Source organism: Gouania willdenowi, chromosome 12, assembly GCF_900634775.1.
Source record: "Gouania willdenowi chromosome 12, fGouWil2.1, whole genome shotgun sequence".
In the NCBI taxonomy this organism is placed as follows: Eukaryota; Metazoa; Chordata; class Actinopteri; order Blenniiformes; family Gobiesocidae; genus Gouania; species Gouania willdenowi.
Genome location: NC_041055.1, coordinates 5,664,791 through 5,688,635, shown reverse-complemented (window position 1 = coordinate 5,688,635; position 23,845 = coordinate 5,664,791). Strand labels below are relative to the sequence as shown.

The 23,845-nt window shown below is 37.9% G+C and overlaps 1 protein-coding gene across 1 annotated transcript in view; it reads left to right on the top strand.

Annotated features, from left to right (window-relative positions):
• Window positions 1-23,845, top strand: part of c6.2 (complement component 6, duplicate 2) — a 33,341-nt gene that overhangs the window by 7,783 nt on the left and 1,713 nt on the right. The window contains exons 6-17 of the mRNA XM_028462742.1: window positions 1,980-2,118; window positions 4,066-4,257; window positions 5,945-6,188; window positions 9,357-9,479; window positions 10,038-10,204; window positions 11,279-11,504; window positions 12,318-12,486; window positions 14,287-14,398; window positions 14,554-14,686; window positions 18,612-18,806; window positions 21,833-21,920; window positions 22,007-22,251. Of these exons, the coding sequence (XP_028318543.1) occupies window positions 1,980-2,118; window positions 4,066-4,257; window positions 5,945-6,188; window positions 9,357-9,479; window positions 10,038-10,204; window positions 11,279-11,504; window positions 12,318-12,486; window positions 14,287-14,398; window positions 14,554-14,686; window positions 18,612-18,806; window positions 21,833-21,920; window positions 22,007-22,251 (2,033 nt within the window). The remainder of the gene's footprint in view (window positions 1-1,979; window positions 2,119-4,065; window positions 4,258-5,944; window positions 6,189-9,356; window positions 9,480-10,037; window positions 10,205-11,278; window positions 11,505-12,317; window positions 12,487-14,286; window positions 14,399-14,553; window positions 14,687-18,611; window positions 18,807-21,832; window positions 21,921-22,006; window positions 22,252-23,845) is intronic.

Genomic DNA, 23,845 nt, shown 5'->3' with positions numbered 1-23,845 from the left:
TTCAGTGGTATGTCTTTAACATTAGCTCATTACCATATAAGAAATCAACGTACACTGGACCATAGTATGGAGGAAACAGTCTATTAATCAAATTGAAACTAAGGCCAAAATACAAGCCTGTCTGGCACCAGCAGATACAGTGTATTCAAATTTAAAGAATGCACGTCATACATCTGCTATCCTGTTCACAGAATCATCTATGCACTAAAGGTTCCATATAGGTCTCAAGAACTGTGCACATCCTGTAACAGGGTTGAATGAACATTGTCCTCCCGATCAGAGCCACACCTCATTTTAGTGTAAACGTCACAAATCCAGAGCCTTAAGAGTTACTGCACAAAGATGGACAAAGTAGGCACACAGTCTGGACGATAATGTTGTTCCAACGTTATCATAACGCTCCCAAATTCTTGTGGAAAACATCATGGTATTATTGCTTATAGAAATCAAGGCCTTTTGTTCACATAAGGTCACTCGTGCATTTGGCTAGAATCAATTCTTTATTCAAAAAGAGCATAAACCTTTAATAAGCACAATAGGAACATAATACACCTCACCATAAAACACAGTGACTGTACAAAATATGTACAAATTATATGTTGTTCTAGGGTGTGTAGTATAAGTTTTCAGTGAAATGGTCCCAAACTTTAGGTTGGTTCTTCTTCTGTTGCGCAATTATTCTTCACAATGTAAATGATGAAGCGACACTGCACCCAGCAGTTCATGTTATGGTACTGCAGTAAAAGAACAACCAATGATACACCCACTTATTGATAGCCCCGCCCTCTCATGCCTGATACGTCAGATTTAAGATCACTACTTTCTGGGATAACCTAAATGGTTTTGATTGCTTTTTGACAGGATGTTGGGATCCAAGGTTCGGGATCCAAGATTCGTGACATAATTGATAATGTTGACGACAAAAATTGTGTTGACGGTTCTTTTAAAGGTTCCATGTCATGCTATTTTTCACCCATCTCCATTTGTTCTAAGAACTCTAAAAACATAGTATTTGAGGTTTATTTTCCCAAACTCGTCTGTTTTCCAGAGTTTTAGCCTCTGAAAAGCCACTTTCAGAGCAACTCTACACAAACGTGCTGATTTGCGGCCTACTTATGCATATTCATGAGTGGGTTTGTCTATAGACGGGACGCTGACTTCCTCCTCCCCGCACGGTGACGTAGGCCCAGAGGACGGCCCTCCCTCCTCCCACCCACTACGTAGTCGAGCTCATGCTGCTTTATAAACACGAGACAGAGCGTGGGGGCGGGGCGTTCACCGGTACATACATAGACTGTAGAAAATACATACATAGCACTGCGCGAAGGTCGCTGAAATTCTCACCTTTGTGGGCGTGTCTGTTTACATGTCAATCACGGCAGAGAGCTTCCTGGAGGCGCGGCTTCTCCAGCTCAGTGCTGCATCAAATTCGTCATCAAAGTGGGAATGCGTCATCAAATTGGAGCGAGGTGTTTGTGTTCACCCTGCAGTAAGAAAGGAGCAAATCACCCTCTAACTAACGATTGAGGGAATCAATGAAAAAAACACTTTGGGCCTGTGTATGAAGCCTTAATATTACTTTAGGATGTTTAAAGCACAGAAAAGTTCATTTAGTGTAACATGGGCCCTTTAATGTTGTATATTCATAATAAAATCAGGCCGGCAGCTGCTTTCAGCTTAATTTTTTCTGCAGTACCATACATGAACTGCTGGGTGCAGTGTCGCTTCATCATTTACATTGTGAAGAATAATTGCGCAACAGAAGAAGAACCAACCTAAAGCCTCAAAAGTTTGGGACCATTTCACTAAAAACTTAGACTACACACCTGAGGTAGAACTAACAATCTAACTAACTAACTAACTAATCTGTGACATAAAACTAACAGTAATATGTTAGAATCAAAGAAGAAAAAGAAGAAGAAAAAAAAAAAGTATTTTATCGAATTTGGGAAAATGCCTCTTCCTCTTTGTGTGTGAAGGTTTGACGCTCTGGCAGATGAGCCGAGGGCGGCCGTGCTAGACAACACGTTCATGGGAGGATCGTGCACAGTGAAGAGGCCTCGTAGCACGCTGCTCTACCACAGAGTTCCTCACAACTTTAAAGACTTTGAGATCAAGGTAGGGCCTGCACTAATGGTTCTAAGGGTTTGTGTGTGTCATATATTTTTGAAGTACTTTTGTATCTTTTTTTTGTTGTTTATTTGAACATTTGTAGTCGTCTTGTATGTTTTTGTAGTTATTCTCTGTCGTTTTGTTTTTGTTTTGTGTGTTGCAAGTCATTTTATATATTTTTTTTGTGATTTTGTGTAATTTTCTGTTGTTTTTTGTGTACATTTGTTGTCGTTTTCTATCATTTTCAGTTATCTTTGGGTATATTTGTAGTAATCTTGTATGTTTTTGTAGTTGTTCTTTGTAGTTTTGTTATCGTTTCATGTGTTCTTGGAGTAATTGTGTGAATTTTTCTTGTGTTTAGTAAATTCTGTGTATTTTTTGTGATCATTTTGTGTGTTCTTGCTTTTTTCTGTGTTATGTGTCAATTTGTGCATACTTTTGTTCTCATTTTGTGTTTGTGGAGTCACTTTGCATATTCTTGTCGTTTTCTATAATTTTTTGTTGTTTTTGTGTATATTTGTGGTCATCTTGTATGTTTTTGGAGTTAATCTTTGTAATTTGGTTGTCGTTTTGTGTGTTATGAGTAATTGTATGTTGGTTTTTTTTTCGTCATTTTGTATAATTTTCTGTTGTTTTTTGTGCATTTTTGTTGTCGTTTTCTGTTGTTTTGGGGTATATTTGTAGTCGTCTTTTATGTTTTTGTAGTTGTTTTTTGTAGTTGTGTTGTTGTTTCGTGTGTTAAGACTCATTTTGCAGAATTTTGTTGTCTTTTTCTATGTTTTTCTGTTGTTTTTAAATTATATTTCTCGTCATTTTTATTGTTTGTAGTCATTCTGTGTAGTTTCGTCGTCGTTTTGTGTGTTAAGAGTCATTTTGTGCCTGTTGTTGGCATATTGTATACTCTGCTGTTGTTTTTGTGTATTTGTGTAGTCTTGAGTAAGGAAGTACATTTATTTATATAGAACTTTTCACATATTAATCACAAAGTGCTGTACAAACAAAGCTAAAATTAAAACAACAGGAGCAACATCATAAAAGGATAATAAAAGTTAAAAAAATCAATTTAACCAAAAGCTTTTCTGAAGAGCGCGGCCTTCAAATGCTTTTTAAAAGAGTTCACGGAGGGACTGGTGCAGGCTATTCCAGAGTCTTGGTGCTCCAGCCTGGAACGCCAGGTCACCCCGGGTTTTAAAATGAGTTTTTGGGATCGTAAGGAGATCCTGGCCTGAGGAACTAAGTGTGCGCCCTGAAGTGTAGGTGCACAAGTCAGTGACCATGCATCGCATGGAAAGTCAGGACCAAAATTTTAAACTCAGTGCAAAATTTGACTGGAAGCCAATGAAGACTGGATAGAATGGGGGTAATGTGGGCTGTTCTGGGTGCACCGGTCAAAAGTCTGGCAGCAGCATTCTGAACAATCTGAAATCTCTTTAGAGTCGACTTGTCAAAACAGGTTAAAACAGAATTACAATAGTCAATGCGTGACGATATGAACGCGTGGATGATCATTTTGAGATTGGATTTCGACAAAAAATTCCTCACTTTGGAGATATTTCTCAGACGATAAAAAGGGGGAACTTTTTATCAGGAGCGATGATCAGAGTTTCCGTTTTGTTAGAATTAATCTGCAAATAATTCGATGTCAACCAGTTTTTGATAGCAGATGCACATTCCAGGAATTCAGATAAGAAGTGAAACTCTGAGTCATTGAAAGAGCAATACAGCTGAATATCATCTGCATAGAAATGATAAGACGCATTTTCAAAACCACGTATCAATCGACGAAGAGGCATCAGATACATTAAAAACAAAACAGGCCCCAGAACAGAGCCCTGGGCTACTCCTCATGACAGGTCGGACACATTCAACATTACGTCGTTAATAGTAACATTAAAAGTTCCTCCATTTATATGAGAAGTAAACCACAGTGTTTTTGTGTATCTTCTTTTATAGGTTGGACAGGCTGAGGACTTCAGCATTGACCCTCAGCAGCTTCACGCACAGTCCATTGATGTAAAGAACTCCAGGCAGCGTGGTGACTCATCCTCGGGCAGCTATTTCCTTCCCTTAATCTTTTACTTTGGTTCACAAAGTCGACAACAGACTTCCTCCAATCGAGAAGCTTTTAAAGCCTCAAAGACAAAGGTGAATAAAGTGTCCACCCACAAAGTCACAATATATTTTCAACACAAAGGCCATGTGAGGGTGTGTGTATATTCACATTTTTGGAGAAAACCCTCAGGATGAAGCGATGGAGGCAGCAGAGATGAGGCATTTTACCAACAGATGATTTCTGATTTATGATCACAGTAGCGATGTCACAGTGTGCAGATTTTAATTGTGCGTTATGTTTTTTTTCATAACAAATATTCTAAAAACAAATTAAAACGGTTAAAAACACCTAAATAAATATTCTAATGTACTTAGGTTAAAGTTTAATTTCAGTAAAAGGTAAGTTATCTAATATAGTGCAACCCGTGATGTCACATTGTGCAAATGAGATGCGAACATTTACTGTAATAATAAACTTTTCCTATAAATCAGGGGTGTCAAACTCATTTTAGTTCAAGGGCCAAATACGGACTTGTTTGACCTGAAGTGGTCCACGTATTTTAGGTGAGAGCAAATGATGTGTTCTGTTTTTCACTTCCACATTTAAATAATATATAAATGATAAAGTACTGTATGTGAGTATGTCAGTCCCTGCAGGAACTTCACTTAAATTACACTGATTTGGGGAATTTCATGAAAAAATGTAAGGATAATTTGCCAGATTTGAAAGAAAATTGATGTTTCATGTTTTCTCTATCATTTTGCCTTTCTCGAGCCAACTGTGATGTTCTAAAGCAGGGGTTCTCAAACCTTTGAGAGACCGGGGACCCCCACTGTACCTGAAGGTGGTTGAACACAGACATGAACATTGAAGAACAGTCTTGTGTAGACAGGACCATCTATAAGGAGGAATAAAGCGGAGAGATTTTTGGGGTCCATTCATAAAGTCAGCAAAATGATGGTCCATTGTTCTATGAATCTGTGATAACCACATTCATTTATTGATCTGAATAATATCCACTGTTATCAAGGAAGTTTATTATCATTCTCACCGTCGTGTTTAGTCATCTTAAAAATGTAAATCCTTGTTTTAATCAGAAATCAAATGGGTTAAAAGTGACCAAAAATTGTGAAAAATGTTGTGATTTTAAAAACAGAAATTGGTTAAAAGTTGCAAATTAGAGTAGGGCAAAAACAGACAGAGAAAGTGGTAAAAATGGGTTCAAAGTGTCAATATTGGAACAATTAGTTCAAACTGGCAAATAATGGGCATGACAAATTGTGAATGTGGCAAAAAAATAAGCATGAAATAAGGTGAAAAGTGATCAAAAGTGACAATAATGGGTCAACATGTGTGACATTAGGTGTTAAAAGTGGTGGAAAGGGTTTTTAAGTGTAGACAATGTCTTGAAAATGTACAAAAAAGGCATTGAAATTGAATGGAGAAGTAGCAAAACTTTGAAGTAATGGAGCAAAAATGCATTAAAAGGAGCAAAATTATGGCAAGAAAAAGTGATGAAAATAGGTTAAACTATGGCAAGTTTGGTGTAGTTGCAGAAATAGGTTAAAAAAAAGGGAAAAAATGGGCTCAAATTGTTCAAAAAATATTCTTCAGGCATCTGGAGACCCCTTCCCAGTGTCTTGCGACCCCAAATGGGGTCAAGACCCCAAGGTTGAGAACCCCTGTTCTACAGGACCAGATTTGGCCCCCGGGCCTTGAGTTTGACACATGTGCTCTATATCAATATTTATTCCCAGATGTCCTTTTTTTGCCCTCCAGGATTCTAAGTTTTTCCGTGTGCACCAAGTTCTTCCAATATCCAACTTCACCATGAAGGACCCAAGCGACCTGGTGCTGTCGCTGCCCTTCCTGCAGTTCCTCCAAGCCCTTCCTCTGGACTATAACTACGCTCTGTACAGGGACATCTTCCAACGCTTTGGGACACACTACTACAGCTCTGGGAATCTGGGAGGACACTACGACCTGCTGTACCAGTTCAACCGAGAGGAACTCAAAACCTCCGGTACATAAACACAACACAACGCTGAGATTTTTCCTGCTAATGTGATTTAAAACTGATTGTTGCATTAAAAAGGTGTAAAATTACAACTCAGATTATATAACAGACCTGTTATGTATTACAAAGCTGACAGTGCCTCTTCCCTTCCACATGTGGCCCTCGGTCTACATTTTTGCGTCGTCAACAAATAGCACAAACCCCCAAAAATTGTAAATTAAGAAGTTGGATTGACTCCGAAACTCAACACAATTCATTAAAGGACAGAAAAAAATACACAAAATGTCGAGAGAAATACACATCTACATTGAAAATGCACAAAGTGCACAACATACAAACACAAAAACATACAAAACCCAACAAACAAATGCGTGGAATGTCAACAAAAACACACACAAATAGTGAAATACCACCAAAAAACATAAAATAACAACATAAACACTATGGCGCGATGAGCATTTTTACTCCAGGGATGGTGCAACTGGTCTACATTTGTGCGTACCTGAAAAATAACACAAACTCCCCAAAAATTGTAAATTAAGAAGTTGGATGGACTATGAAACACCAAAATGTTTCGAAAAATACGCAAAACAACTGAAAAATACCCAAAACCATGACAAAAATGCACCAAAACAACTCCAAAACCATACAAACTCCTTGAAAAATGCATGTAATGTCAGCAAAAATACCACAAAAAAATATATAAAATAACAATAAAAACACACAGAATGTCAAAAATAAAAATGCACAAAAGTATACAAAAGAAAAACACACAAAATGACTTAAAATACACAAAATGATTCCAAAAACACTCAAATCTATTGTTCTTTCCTGTGTTAATGCTCAGTTTGGTCATTATTCTAAAAGCTGACATTAATGTTGATAATGTGGACCCCACTGTAATAAAAGTTGCAAATTCCTCATGTATTCCAATCAACAGAAGAAGAAATAATATTAGAATAGTGCTTTAATTAAAATTTCCCACACTAAACAACGTGAAAGATTGATTTAGAAATAAGCAGTTTAACAGTGTGTGTTTTTCTACTGATGGAGCAAAGCCGGGTCACTCAGTTTGTGATGCTAGCTTCTCATGCTAGCTTCAGGTGACCATACATTCAGTTTTACCTTGACCTTTCCCCTTTTCATGTCTTGTATGGGGATATTTTACAAATTAATGAAATTGTCCAGGTTTCCCACGGACCTTGAACACATCTCTGGTCCCGGTGTGACGGTCTGAGTTCACATCGGTCTGAGATCGGTTATGAGCATGCGCACTACCGGAAAATGAATTTATGCTACTACCGCTTAGCTTTTTTCTACTTCTGCCGTGCTGAGATAAAAACAAAGCTAATGTTATTCGACGAGTGCTGAATGGCTCATTTTTTTGTACTAAAATGTACAACTGCTCAATGTACGAGGCAGGAGAGGTTCCAACGCCACAAAGAAATGATAGACAAGTTAATCTTCTTCATGGTGATGGGCACGCATATTGTATATTTCATGTTCTGTAACGTTACAGTTTTAATTTCTCGGAGTCAATGTTTCTCATATTGTTTCATTGATTGATAGATTTGAAGGTTTATATGAGATTATTATAATGCGTAATAAAGGTGATTGACTTGAGTCATCACTGATTTCCGATTTTTTTTTTTTAAATCTTTGTTATAAAAACAGAAATGAATCTTTATACCTCATGGACAATAACAACGTATCTATTATTTTGTTGTTACAAGGTAGATTTAAGAAAACGTTGAGTAATTTTTGAATATGCCGAGGTCGGCCCAAGTGTACGGTGGCTGGGAAGTGTCAGGTGAATGCATTTACAGAAACGAACACAAATGGGTCACAACACGAACGCCAAAAGGTCACAACACGAATGCAAAATGGTCACAACGGAAGTGTTTCCACTACGGAAGTGTTTGTGACGGACCGGTATAGGGATGTAACGATTCACTCAACTCCCGATACGATTCGATTCACGATACTGGGTTCACAATACGATTCTCTCACGATTTTTACATTTACAAAATGGGACTGTAGACAAATTTTTTTTTTTGGGAAAAAAACTATAAAATACTGTATTATTTTCCTTATATTTTTCATTGTCAAAAGAATTCCTTGATAAACTATTCAAAACAATGCAATTTAACTAAAAATAAATCTTGAATTAAATAAATAAAGGAATAATACAAATGAAAATGAAGCCTATTAATTTAAATTCTGGTTCTATAATAAACAACGCAAAACTGCATAATAGTTCTTTTTCTTTTAAAAGTGCAACTGAAAATGTATTTTGTGCCTTAACAATTGGACTTAAAAAAAAAAAAAAAACGTCATTGCACTGATTTACGTCATATTTGTTTGGACCAGCAGAGGGCGCTGGTAACACAGTGGTCGGTTGGCATGCAGATATCTTGCAGTGAAGAAGAGAAGCTATGCTAGCAGACAGAGCTAATAGAAAAACGTGACTTTTACAGATATTCAAGTAAGATTACAGATATTCTTTCGGTGCTAAAGGGGTAATGAATCATTTATTAACATGTTTAAGAGTAGAAGGCAGCCAGAAAGAAAGTATTAGCAGACTCCGCCCGCCGCCAACACTTCCGGATAGCGCCATCTGCTGGTTAAAAAAAGTACTGCGATTCAATTGTCAAAATCGATATCAACCGTGATACCTATGAATCGATTTTTAACTGCCTTACGATTAATCGTTACATCCCTAGACCGGTATTATGATATGATAGCCTAATATGAAAAATATAAGAGTATCCTAATCAACTTTTACTTACTTTCATACGTGTTTCGATGTCTTCTTCTCTGTTCTCTGTTCTGTTAAAAACATCCGCCAGAAACGTGTCGGTCTGTAATACTGGTCCGTCGGATACACTTCCGTTGCGGAAACACTTCCGTTGTGGCCATTTTGCATTCGTGTTATGACCCGTTTGTGTTAGTTTCTGTAAATGCATTCACCTGACACTTCCCAGCCACCGTACAAGTGTCCTCTTATTTGGAAATCAAAATGTGGTCACATTCTCGTGCTAGCTTCTCGTTCTAGCTTCTGCTCCCCTTTTTACCACTGACTCATCACAACAAACTTTGTTTTAAGTCGAGCCGTTATTATTATTCTTCACACTATTGGACTGATTAATAACGATTGGTGCTTTTTTTTTTCAGGTGAAACTGAAGAACACACGGAAGGCTGCTTGAAGAAAGAGAGCACATTAATTCTGATCATCTACAACCAACATAGCAGCGCTAACCGATGTCGAAATAATCGGATGACTGAGAAATCCCAAGGTTGGCCTGCAAAAAAAAAAAAAAAAACTAAAACAATGTGGATTGTCAAACTCAGGTTTTCAATTTTGTTTCTTTATATAAAACTGTTTGGCGAATATGAACATGAAAGTATGAGAGAGTCATCATGAAGCCAGTGTTTGGATGCTGACAGGACTTTCTCATTCTACTAATTAGTTTCATGTTGCTGAATAAATGTGAGTTTAAACAAATAAAAAACACACGAAACTACAACGAATTAGATTTGCCAAAGAAAACCCTGAAACTGATCAAAGTCCATACATGAAAACTGTTTCTTGGTTTTATTAAGTGCAAAAAATACTGCTTGATGTCAGTCAGCTCCTACTTTTCTCAGCATTTTGCAAAAGCCGTTGTCGTTAAAGTTGTACCTTGTGATTATAAAAAAAAGTTTTTAATTGGTGTGTGCCAAGCTTTATTCTTTGTAGATATCCGAAATCTTGGAAGTTTGTTTTATTTAGAAAATAAAACACATATAAAATAAAAATAAAAATCTCCTTTTTTTTTTTAAATAATCATTTTTTTCTTGATTTTTTTTTCCAGGGTCGTACATCCAGTCAGCAGAGAAGTCTTTCTCTATGGTGAAAGGAGGTCGAACCAGGGAGGCCGAGGCTCTGGCTAAAGAGCGCCAAGGCGCCACTCCGGACCAAGAATCCTTCAAGAACTGGGCAAAGTCTGTTCTGGACAACCCGGCTGTGGTGGACTACAAGGTGAGCTAATACCTAACGATGACGTAGCAAGATGCTACGTTAGCTCAGGTATGTAGCCTGTGCTAATATAGCAAAGGGAACTAGGGTTAGGCCAGGGAGGTGTTGGAGTCAAGTGAAGGAGTAATGCGCGCCAAAGTGGCAATTTTTCGAAATAAAATATCCAGAAGACTCATGATAATAGAAGACATTTAGCCTCATTCACATTCAGAGGGCCAAAGTTGAAAAAATTTGTCTTCTCCCTTTTTTGCTATTCCACATTTTGTAAAAAGTGGATCGGTCCGAACAAGGTATCAGTGGAAAGGTCTGGTCCCCCCAAGTCCGAATATGTGCATCATTCTTGGGTAGAGTCCAAATTCCGCCTGCTAGAGCTGAACGTACAATTTTCGGAACGAAAAAAAGTGCTCATTACAAAATGTGTTATCAACGGACATGTTTTTTCCCCTGAGTCCGAATATGTGCTCGGTTTTCTGCTAGAGCCTGAATTGCCCTGAAAGTCAGTGCTTGTTGCTCAGAGGCCCATCGAAGGTACCATGGGCATCTCTGGTGCCCCTTTGGACAGATTGGGTACCTCCTCCCTGGGTAGAGTTCTGGCTGCCAGGGCCTTGTCCCTCCCATCGATTTTCCAACAAGTTATAAGCGGAAAGGTCTGGGCCCCCTGAGTCGAGTCCCAATATGTGCATCATTCCTGGTTAGGGTCCGAATGCGTATGCTGGAGGCCCTTAAAGTTCTGTTTCCCTCTACCAGGGGTAACCTTGGTCAATGGGAGTTGGCGTCTACATCCATATGCATGAAGGCCCAAAAACGGCCTGTTTTTAGAAGCGGTCTGACAGTGACTTTTCAGAGGGCAAAATCTCAGAAAAACCAGCAAGTTTGGGAAAATAAACCTTAAATACTGTGTTGTTGAGGTTCCTCGAACAATTGGAACTGGGTGAAGAATAGCATAATACTGGACCTTTAAGTATTTATAACTGTTTGCTTTCTTCATAGCACGGTACCAAATGGTCAATGGACCAGTATCGGTAGGTGACCCAGAGTATTTCTATTCTGAATGTTAACGTCCACTCCTCTGTGCAGCTGCTCCCCATCATAGACCTGGTCCGAGGCATTTCCTGCGCCTCCACGAAGCGCCGCCACCTGAGGAGAGCGCTGCGTCAGTACCTGGAGGAGTTCGACACCTGCAAGTGTGCTCCCTGTCCCAACAACGCCAGGCCTGTGCTGTCGGGCACAGAGTGCCAGTGTGTCTGCCAAACTGGGACGTATGGCACCAACTGTGAAATACGAGCTCCAGATTACACCTCCGGTAAAAAAACCTGAAAACCTCCTCCATTACTGCCCAATATCAGGATCTGATCCTACGAGATATCTTTGTGTTTGTCTTTAAAGCATTTGTTTTGGTATTTCTGGGATGTAATGATTGAATTTATTCCTTTGTTGTGAATGTTGTGGGGTCAAGTCCCAGTGGAGCTCATTAAGGTGTTTGGTTTTAGTCCCATTGTCTTTGTCTGTTCATGGGTTGTAATCCCTTCTTGTGTATGGCACACCTTATCTTGTCAGTGTGTAAATGTTGCGGCTCTCGTCTTCACTCAGGTGACTCCTATCCCCTGATTATCTTCCCGCACTATTTAAGTAGTGCTTGCTGACAATAATCAGAAATTATTCTGATTTTGTGTGTCCCATTTTTAACCATTTAAACTATTTAATTTCAACTGTTCTCAACTAGTTGTAGTACATTTGCACTGCCAAAAAAAATGTTCTATTTATTTTGAAAAAGGCTTTTGTTTTGGGAAGAAGTATAATCAAATGAAAGAAAAAGAAGTAGAATTTTTTTTAAATATAAATGAATTGTTAAATGAAAAAGAATGGATAAATAATAGTTAAAAAACTGGAAAAAAATCTTGGGAAAAGTGAAAATAAAAAGGAGTAAATCAGTACATAAACTGATACAGGCTATAGATTATTGGTGCCGTGTCTTAATTTTTCCTCAAAACAGAATGATATGAGGATGATTCTTTGTTATCATCGGCTTTTGAAAGAAATATTTTTACGCTTTGTTCTAGATTAAAACATTCCATGAAATCCGACTTCATGGGTTCTAAAAATGTGACTCCCACAGAGGCAGTGGATGGTTACTGGAGTTGCTGGGGCTCGTGGAGCCGCTGTGATTCGTCGATGAAGAGACATCGAACAAGGAAGTGTGATAACCCCGCCCCCCTCGGAGGAGGCCAACTGTGCGACGGTCCGGCCAGGCAGCAGGACACCTGCCACATCTCCATCTTTGAAAAGTAAGAATAACTTAAGCCTTTACGTTAAGAAAAATAACAAATAAGAAAAAGCTCGGCTCCTCGATCCATAATATACAATGGTCTGATGTTTGTGTTCACACAGCAAACAAATCAATTGAGCCTAATCCCTGGTTTGCATCTGGACTAGAGTCCAGTGATAACTTCACCCCAGAGCACTTTAAGACTCCCACACACAAATAGATACAAAATGATAAAGAAAGTACACAGTTATTTACAAAACTCACAAAATAACAAAAATACACAAAATGTCAACAATATAACTCAAAAGGGAGACAAAATGCATACAATTACAGCAAAAATACACAAAATGAATGAAAAATACAGAAATGACAAAAGAATAAACAAAATGACACTAATAAAAAACTAAATTAATTGAATAAATAACACAAAATGATGGACAAAATTCAGAAAATGACAACATAAATAGTGGAACAACATTCACAAAATTAAAGAAAAATGCACAAAATTACAGCATAAACACAGAAAATTAGCCAAAAAATATACACAAAAGACAAAACAATAAGACAAAAGAATACACTAAATGACACTAATGAAAACATAAAATAAGCCAAAAAACACACACACACAAAATGACAGAAATATACAAAAAATGGCTCCAAAACAGAACATATGGAATCAATAATACCAAATCAAAGAGAAAATGCAAAAAATGACAACAAAATTCACAAAAAAGAGACAAAATGCACAAAAGTGCAGCAGAAATCATAAAATTACAGCAAAAACTAAATTGACAAAGAATACACAAAAGAAAAAAATAATCCACAAAATCCAAACCCAAAATGGCTCCAAAAAGATGGAACAAATGGAATCATTTTTAAAAAATATATAATTACTTTGCTTCTTAGCTGTACCTTGGAGCACAGAGGTAAAAACAAACATATTTATATGCATATCATCAATGTATTTAAATCAATAATACATACATAAATTTAGTCAATAACACAAAATACAGAAAAAATATACAAATGACAATAAAATACACAGAATAAATCCAAAAACACACAAAACAATAGAAATACTAGTACAAAATGACTCAACACACACACAAAATGACTCAAAAAAACACATAAAACATCAACAAAAACACACACAACTGAAAAAAATGTAACGGTCCCAAATGACTACAAAACACACATAATGACTAAAAACATATGAAATGACATTTATTAGCTATGATGCAAAGCTAGAAATAGCATCAAAAAACACACAAAACGAGAAAAAACATAGAAAATGACAAAAATACACAGTGTGACAACAAAAATACGACAACTAATACACGCAAAATGACTCAAAAACCCAAAAAAGAACAACAAAACACAAAATGACTACACACATACGAAATGACTACAAAATTTACACAAAAACACGCAAAACAACAACTAATACACAAAAAAAACATAGAAAATGACTCCAAACTTACTAATGTGTTCCAAAAACAAACAAACTGAAGGAAAAATATATTCATTGCAAAAAGACATCAAAAACAAACAAAATGACAAACTAAAGAAATAAAATAGAATAACAAACCCTTTTTTCTATGCTGTGTTAATGCTGCGGTTGGTCTTTGTTCTAAATGCTGACATGAACCTGGTGATGTGACCCTCAGATCAGATGTTGTTTTGTGGCCCCCGCTGTAATAATATCTGATGCAGCTCATTAAAACAAGTAAAAAGACGAGATTTTGAAGTGAGTGATTGAACCAGTCGGTTTGACCTTACAGAGGGAACCATAGTGGTTGTTTCTGGTATCTCCTCTCAGACAGGAGACGTGTGATAATGATGATGACTTCACGGTCGGCTTGAAAGACGAGCTTCCTCCTGGAGTGGAAGGATGTCTGAGGCCCAAGAGTCCTGCCAACAGCTTTATCAGGGTAAAACCAGCAGGGCACTGGTTTGAATGGTTTTAGCTTCCATTTGCAAAGCAATGAGATGTTTATGTTTCAAATAGGTTTTTGTCATTTAAAGATGTTTGGATTGTCATTATGTGCAGCTTTTAATGAAAAGACACACTTTGATCTTGGGACAGAAAGCAAAGCAGTATTACAGTTTTGGTGAGGATGAGGAGTTCAAGTGCTTCACTGGATTTGACCTGGATGGTTTCCAGTTCTTCAACTGTCTTCCTGATGGGACGTGGAGCCAGCCCAAAGGCAGATGTGTCAGTAAGTCCACTAGAGTCCAGACAGTAGAGCAGACATATGCAACTGGCGGCCCGGGGGCCACATGCGGCCCTCGGTCTAAATTTGTGTGGCCCCCAAAACAAAATTCCAATTCATGAAGTTGGAAGTTATATGAAGCCCAACATAACACACAAAACTCCAGAAATACTGAAAACTACAGCGAAATGCACAAAATGTCAACAAAAGTACACAAATTGATAACAAAGACACAGTATACACATGAACAAAAATGACTACAAAAACAACAACAACACACAAAATGCCAATGAAATTGCACAAAATGACAGAAAAAAACCACACAAAGACAACAATAACACACAAAATATACAACAAAAAGCGCACATAATGACTCACAAAAACACACAAAAAAAGGCAACAAAAATTTGCCACATTGACGAGAAAATAGACTAAATTAATTCAAAAACACACTTTGGGGTGGGTTCACTAAAGGTTTAGGGGTATTCAAATGTGCGCAAACGTCACTCCACGTGCTGATAAGGGGTACAAACCCCAGGGAATCAAGACTGCTCGTGTTCCGCGCGTCGAAATGCGCCCACAATCCATTTAGCGCCTTTCCCTCTGATTAATATGTAATGTAGGCAGATCACATAAGGGGAGCAAAAAATTGGGAGGGGGGATGCACTTAATTTAATGCAGTGGACGCAATGCAATTAGGGCTCTATTCTCCCATGCGCGTAAGTCCAAAAAGCTGTGATCACTCAGCTGCTGCCGTGCGATGAATTAAAACTGTGACAGACGCAGACTTCTGTCCACGTTGGTCAAAGTGATTCAACTATTTTCATACGTAAAGTCACAGTTTGATCCACTACAGAGTGAAACAAGCTGTCATATGCAGATGAGGAAGGACCACAAACTGTTCCCACACATATTTTAATGAGGCTCAGCTCAGGTCACTTTAAACCATTTATATTTAAAACTGTGTATTATGGAAGCCAATAGTTGTGTTTCACTGCAAACATCCCTCTGTATTAAAGCAGGATGCTCTGCAGCTCATCTAACTCAGTCACGCTTTACAGCGATGATGATGATGATGATGATGATGATGACTGCAATAATTTGATCAATGATCTCATCAAATCAACCTGTTACATTGTTTACCAATGAAGGCGTTTCAAATTAAAAGTGAACTTTATCATTTTCACGGATTTCAATGACATTTACAAGCGTTGGGAAAACTCCAGGTTCTGTGATTTCTAGACAGCCCAAAAAAATGACATCACTGCCTCCTTTCCTTCAAACCCGCCTTTATTCACACATACGCGTTTTAGTCTACCTTATGCGCGGTAGGCGTGTCAGCAGCCTGGACCAGAGAATACGCATAGGAGAGTGATTAAAAAGTGATTAAGTCCAGACGGGAGAATAGACTCCTTAATGAAACCAGGAACTGTTTGCGGTGACTGTTTCTGCGCCGAAAATAGTTTGACTCACTGGCAGGTGCCAAGTCACACACAGAGATTATGGCTGCAGTGAATGTTAACACATCACACAGCAGAGGCCGATGGCATCAACAGATTATTGATACGTTGATCAATAGGATGGTTTCTGTCCAAAGTTGCTGCTGTTTTCCATGGACTGATGAGAGCAAAGTTACAGGAACTGACGGAGCAGCCACATTAAATTAGGGGAGTTTATTAAACAACACTTTTGTTTGCTTTGTTTTCTACATTTTTGAATGTTTGTGCAGCATACAGAAAAGTCCACCTGCCTCCAATTTAACTTCTTCAAATGTAATTTCGTGCTTCTCTGCACTCACTTCTTCATGTTGAACGAGCAAAATGTTCATTTGTATAGGGCGGTCTCAACCACGTTTCGACGCGCACCAATTTGCGCCGCGATCTTAGTGAATTCCCCACAGCTGGTGAGGAAACAGCGTCACCAGAGGTTTAGGGACGCCCGTGGTTTACGATCCTCTATTTCAGATGTTAGTAAATCTGCCCCAAAATGTCTAAAAACTCTATAAAACACCAAGAAAACCCACACAAAAGGACTACAAAGATACAACCCTTTGTTCTTCCCTGTGTTAATGCTCATATTGGTCACTATTAGTGAGGATGCTGGAGGCATCCATATGAAGGTAGATATGTTGCAAATGGGAGAGCTTGTAGGATGTGATGTGAGCTTGTACATAGAAAAAATCCACACACGTGAAATACATTTCATGTCATGCATGATCTGAATGTGAAGTCACAAATAAAAATATTCACAAATGTGTAGATTAATATTTACACAAAGCTGCAAACTTGTAATCCAACATTTATTAGCATGTTTTTTTAATTACATATATTTAATTACAACCGTAACTCTTCGGTTACAGCTTCTCGAATATGCCGCGACAGATGCACAAACTACTTTTCTTGCGTGAATCTGTGCTGCTTGAGTTTTGCAACACGTTTGTGTGTGTGTGTGCGTGTGCGTGTGTGTGTGTGTGTGTGTGTGTGTGTGTGTGTGTGTGTGTGTGTGTGTGTGTGTGTGTGTGTGTGTGTGCGCGTGTGCGTGCGTGCGTGCGTGCGTGTGTGTGGAGGAAAGGAGGGATTGGGGACGGAGCGCTGTGTCGCTTTAGCGCACCAGCTGCTGTTATAGGACAGAGTCCGACACAGGGTCATTGTTCTGCACTGTAAAGGCAACATGCTGATATTTGCCTCTCCAGATTGTTTGAAAAAGGTGGTTAGATTCATGGAGAGTGATTCTCCTTGTTTAAATGTAGGTAAACGCTATGTGAAGATGAGGATCTAGAGCTGACAGCTGATGCAGTGGCCAAGCGGTTCATGTATTTTACAAAATCTACAATCTTTCTTTATTTTTCCAGACCGTTCACATACATGTTCATTGTTTTATTGCTTCAGATTGTAGATGTCAGCTCTCGATCCTCATCTCTACATAGTGTTTACCTAAATTTAAACAAGGAGAAGCGCTCTCACATTCTACAAACTCACCCATTTTGCAACATATCTACCTTCATACATCTATAGTACTATTGTAATCTGTTTTTTCTTCCGTCTGCGTTAACCCCTCCTACACTTATTTTGATAAATAAACTATCAAAAAATTCAGAAGGTTCCTGAGATTTATGCTTGTACTTCTATAATTTGTAACTTTTAAACTTTTTGACTTATTAAATTTTTTCTTTCCCATTCATTTCTATTGGAAATTCCAGATTTTTCCATTTTTAACCCATTCATCCATCCATTATTCAACCGATTTTGACTTTTTTCAACTATTTCAACTTTTTCAATCCATTTCAACCTTTTTCAACCTCATTGCTAATGCTATTGCTAGGTAATGTTTAGCTAATGCTAGGTTAGTGTTAATGTTATGCTATTGCTATTGCTAGGTAAATGCTAAAGGTAGGCTGATGCTAATGCTAGGTTAACGCTAATGGTAGGTGAATGCTAATACTAGTGCTAATACAAGGTTAATAATGATGCTAGACTAATGCTAATGCTAGGTTAATGCTAATGCTAGGTTAATGTCATTGCAGGGCTAATGCTAACACTATGTTAATGCTAATGGTAGGTTTATGTTAATGCTAATGTTAGGTTTATGCAATTGCTAGAAGAATGCTATTGCTAGGTTAGTGCTAATGCTAGATTAATGTGAGTGCTAGGCTAATTCTATTGCTAGGTTAATGCTATTGCTAGGCTAATGTTAATGCTAGCTAATGCAAATGCTAAGCTAATGCAGTGTGACTTGGGCCAGCACCTGCATCCTCACTTGCATTTTCTTCAGAAAATGCAAATATTCTAGATGTAAATGCTAACATAAATGTCGATAATGTGACCCTCGGATCAGACAATCACATTTTTGTGGGCCTCACTCTGTTAGAAGTTGTTTGTCTCAGTAGAGCATCCTAACCCCTAACCTAGCCTGTTCCCCCTGTAACCTCCAGGAAAGATCTGCCTTCCTCCAGAGATTCCTGACTTCGTGACCCTGACCCATAGCAAGGAGGAGTACAATGTGGGGGAACGGGTGGGCCTGAACTGCAAGGAGGCAGGTGTGTTTCCCTTCCCGCAAGCTTCCTTTTGGTGCAGAGACAACCTCATGTGGGAGCCTCCTATTCCTGCTGACCTTCGCTGCACTAATGGTACGTCCAGCACTGATGCTATCCATAGAATACTGAACTGTTTTTTCCTCCGTTGTCGCTAACTCCTCCTGCACCGTATTTCTGATGTTGACAAATAAGCTATCAAAATATTCAGAAAGTTCCTGAGATTTATAATAGATTTATACTTTTATAATCTTTCTCATTCCTTTCATTTGGAAATTTAATTTTGTTCAACTTTTAAGCCCTTTATCCCAAGACATTCTTCAACTCATTTCACAACTTTTTTCAACTTTTTCAACTCATTTCAGCTTTTTTAATTCTTTTTCGACCTTATTGCTAATGTTAAGCTATTGCTAAATCATTGCTTAGCTAATACTAGGTTAATGCTATTGCTAGATTAAAGCTAAGGCTAGACTAATGTTTATGCCAAGTTAGTGCTAATGCTAAAGTTTATGCTAGATAATGCTAATGCTAAGCTAATGCAGTGAAACGCGGGCCAGCACCTGCATCCTCACTTGCATTTTCTTCAGCAAATGCAAATATTTTAGTTGTTATTAGGGGTGTGCATTGCCATGAATCTGACAATACAATCAGTATTGCATGTCACGATACGATATAGCCTAATACTAAACAATACGATATACATTGCAATCTATTGCGATAACAATGATTACAAATTACAAGTAAATGGTAACTAACTGTAATTCAAGTATCAATTTCAAAAACAAGTGATATGTTTATCAAAATGTGAAATTACATTTTTCAAAAAACTTTAACTTTTGTTTCTACAACAGATTCGGATCATGTTAAAGAGTAACTAAAATCCTGCTCTCTTCTGACCTGCCACTAAGAGAGAAATTCAAAAAATGACTTGATTATGGGCGGGGCTCCTGGAGGAGTTAAGACACGGCAGGTCTAAAATCTCAAATGAACAATCTATGCTATGCTAACTAGCTACTACTAGCTACAATCCAACCAACTCACCACAGATTGTAGAGCCGACAGGTGCTAGTTTTTATAAAAAGGGCGGGGCTAACCGTGCTTGTTTGTGATGCAAGATGGTCCCAAAACGTCACATGATCTTGTTTTCAGTCAATAGCAAAAATCAATTGTAATAGCCTGGTTTCAACCCATAGAGGGCAGTCACTCTGACATTTTACAACGAAATATACAAAATTAAAATACTTTGACTAAAATGTTGAGAGGTGGACCAGGATCAATCAACAGCACTACTTCACACCAAATACGTTTGTATTCAGCAGAAGAAAGTGGTTTTGGGGTTAAGTTACTCTTTAAGATCTTAAAGGGGCAGTATTATGAAAAAAAAAATCACTTTATAGTGGTTTTGCTACATTGATTTACATTCCTTTAGCCTCATTCAGAGGGACAAAGTTGAAAAAGTTCTGTTTCCTCCTTCCCTTGTTATTCTACATTTTTTAAAAAGTCAGCTCCAAACGGGCGAGTTGGAATAGTATAATACTGGACCTTTTAAATTATTTTTTTTAAAAAGTTAAATAATAAATAAACTAACCACATGCATCTATAAAAGTGCCCAGAATGTTTTATGAAAATAAAGTGCAATCAACTTCCAACTAAAATGCATTGAGGTGTGAGGTAGTTTAACAAGGTCTGATGTGGTTCACTGACACCTAGTGACTGGGCGTTTACGTGCTATGCATATGTTAGCGCAATTTAACGGTTGTTTTTGTTTCAACATTTTTTGGATTGATATGATAATTGCGCAGTGATACATTGCAATTTATATCGCTGAATGGATTTCCTCTTACACCCTTAATTATTATGATGTATAATATAATACAATGGTTCTCAAAATTTTGGGTATTCCACTTTGAACTATAGTTTTCAAGCCCCACCTGCACCCATCGCCCCCCAAATAAGCCTGACAAATAACACATTTTCAAATATATTGAACTTACAGGGAACCTCATATTTCATAATAAATCAAAAACTAAATTAACTAATCACCTGCATTAAAAACAAAAAGTGCAGTAGTCAAAAATACAGAAAATAACAAAACATTGTTTGGGATTTGTGCCAAAAAGCTTAAGAAAACAAAAAAAAGGAAATTAATAATTTAAGTCAGCTATTGAAAGTTTGCTTATTGTTCTGCTTCATGTGAAATACATGCTGACGTAAATCCTTATTTTTGCACTTGAGTTCCACGTTACATTTAGTTTTTGGTCCAGATCTAACGCAGGCTAATAAATTAATGTTTTTTTAAAATGTTTGATAAATGTTTAGGCTATTCATTATTACTTTATTTGTGTGTAGGTGTTTTGTTTAGTGTTAATGAACTTTATTGTCAATGAAAATGTCCTCCTGTCTTATCTCTATTCCCCACCAGGGGGCGCACCACACACTTTGAGAACCACTGATGTGATGTAATGCAACGTAATATACTACATTTTATAAACATATTATAATAGTTTATAACACCTTATAAAGTAGCATAGTGCAATATAATACATTATAATATACTAAAGTACATTATAACAAAATAAACAGTATAATATAATGTATTATAATGTGATTTTATATAGTATTATAAAATACTCCTTGGTGAATTGTATTGAATTTTAATAATATTGAATAATCTTACTATCATTGTTTAGTAATTTACGTTTTTTAGTTGGAAAATGGCTCTTCCACATTTTTCATGTCTTTTCCTGACAGTCTATGGACCAACTGTTTCATTTTTTTTCATTGGTGACTGGAGCTTCTGAGGGTCCCTCACATGGTTGATGCGGGCGACCTTGGGCCCGCGGGCACCATGATGATGACCCCTGATATAGACAGTATATAGTCACTGAGTTTGTAGTGTATAGTATGGAGTGTGCCATTTCCATCGCAGCCTAAAACTCTGATCCAGCCACCAGTTGATTAGCACATAGCATGTAGCACATAGCACGTAGCTGCACGAGCCAGGGTCAAAGCCAAGGGGTAAGGTGTTTCCAGGTTAATTATCGTTTCCAATTGTTCCATGGGACTGATCAGGTATCAGTCGTATCATTACTGAGCAGGGCTGATGTTTTGTGTTCGTGCAGAGCAGCCGTTTGTTTCTGGAAGTCAGTGCCGTCCAGGGAAGAAGCTGCAGGACTCTCAATGTGTGTGTGTCCAACGGGAGAGCTGCCTGTAAGTGTTTGAGCTGCTCGGCGAGCTTTATTCTCTGCCCTTTCCTCACACTGTGAGGATAAAGAATGAAATATCTCTGTGTGCAGCTCCGAGCCTGACGATCTGTGCGTCCTGAACACGAATGTTGGACAGCTTACGTCCATGTCGCTCTGCTCCTTCCACGCTGGCCGTTGCCACGATGACCCGCTGTTTTTTGTCAGCGAAGGTGTTTGTGACTCTAGCGATTTGCAGAAACTGGATTGGATCCAGTTCAGAGCCAACATGTCCTCCAAAAGCTCCGTTCAGGAGCCTTGTGATCTCAACACCTGCTACGAATGGGAAACCTGCACTGGTGAGTTTGGGACACAAAGGTTCGTACTTACTGTTTGAAAAAAGCTTAATGCTTATTGGTGGATCAGAATATCAGGACATGTGTGCTGGTAAAGTCCAGATCTAAACATTTGTTGTCATTTTGTTGGTTTTGTTTTAATCCTCCTATTATCCTCAAATATTACTAACACATTTGACCCATGGGGTCATTTTGACCCCAGGGATATTTGCATCCAGGAAAAGATTTTCAGAAAATTGTTGACCAAGTTTTTGTGTGAAACCTTGATCTGTTCTCTAGCACCATCATCAGGCCAAACTTCTAAGTTAAAATGAACTTATCTTTGATTAGTTTAAATCCAAATCTTCTCAAATTTACTGACAACATTAATGACCACAAGAGTATGAACCCTATAGGTTGTGGTTGTGATATGAACTTTCCTGCAGCGCCACCATCAGGTCAAATTTTCAGTTTTAGAGTTAGTTCATTTTGAAAATCTTTCATCCAAATTGTTTCTAATTTGGGGTGCACATTCGTGACTCTCACACAATGAACCATATTGACTGATGTTGGTCTTTCCAGTTTTGGAAGGGACAGTGTCTGCTGGAGGTTCAACACTCTCACTGTCATCAGATGACAAAAATCAGGGTCCTTCTCAACACAATCCTCTGTCCCAGACACATCCTCCTCTATGTCACTTTCACTGTGAAAGCGCTGTTCTAAAACCTCATCGACAGTAAACCTTTAACTTCACACATGGGTCACACACAGTTTTACACAGCTAAAACAGCTTGGGGTCATGAAATATGAAGGAAAAAAAAGTCAACTATTTTTTTTTCAATAATAAACATGGACGGAATTCAAATCACCTCCAAGGATAATAGGAGAGTTAATATAATTTTTCAAAAATATTTTTCTGTCATTTGGTGTGTTTTGTTATTTAAGAGCTTTTTTGTCGTTTTGTTTATTATTTCTGTTATTTTTGTGTATTTTTGTAGTCACTTTGTGTATATTGTCACGGCAAATTTGCGGTTGACCTCATTTGGAGACATGATTTATTGTTCTGGTTGAATGATTGAGTCCAGGCGAGGCATTGATGATTTTATAAAAAAGATTTATTATAAAATAAAATAAAAAACGAGTAAAAAAGAAGCTTCCATCCTGAAAGAATGAAAGGCAAAAGGCTCGTGGCAGAGCAAAAAGGCAAGACCCACTCTAACTAACAGTTTCACAGCTTAAGCTTTTATACAGATAACAGAAAAGTTTCACCCTGAGGTGAGGAGAAGGAGGGAGTCAGATGTCCAACAGTAGAAACATTTGAGGATGATGAAGACGTGTATATTATGAGGAAGGTTGGGCGCCAGTCTTATCTGTCCTTGATAGTGTGTGCGTTCGTGTATATCTGCATGTGAGTTTGAGTTTTGGCCTTCAGCAGAGACTCTGTGTTGCACTGAGTACATTACGATCTGTACTGTTTAATCTAACATGATTCAGCTGTTCAAAAGTGCGAAGAGTAATGGAGTCATCATGTATTAAAACATGACAAATTGTACACATGAACACACATTTGACGATATGATGATGAATATAAAAACTGGCATAACAATATTTTGATCAT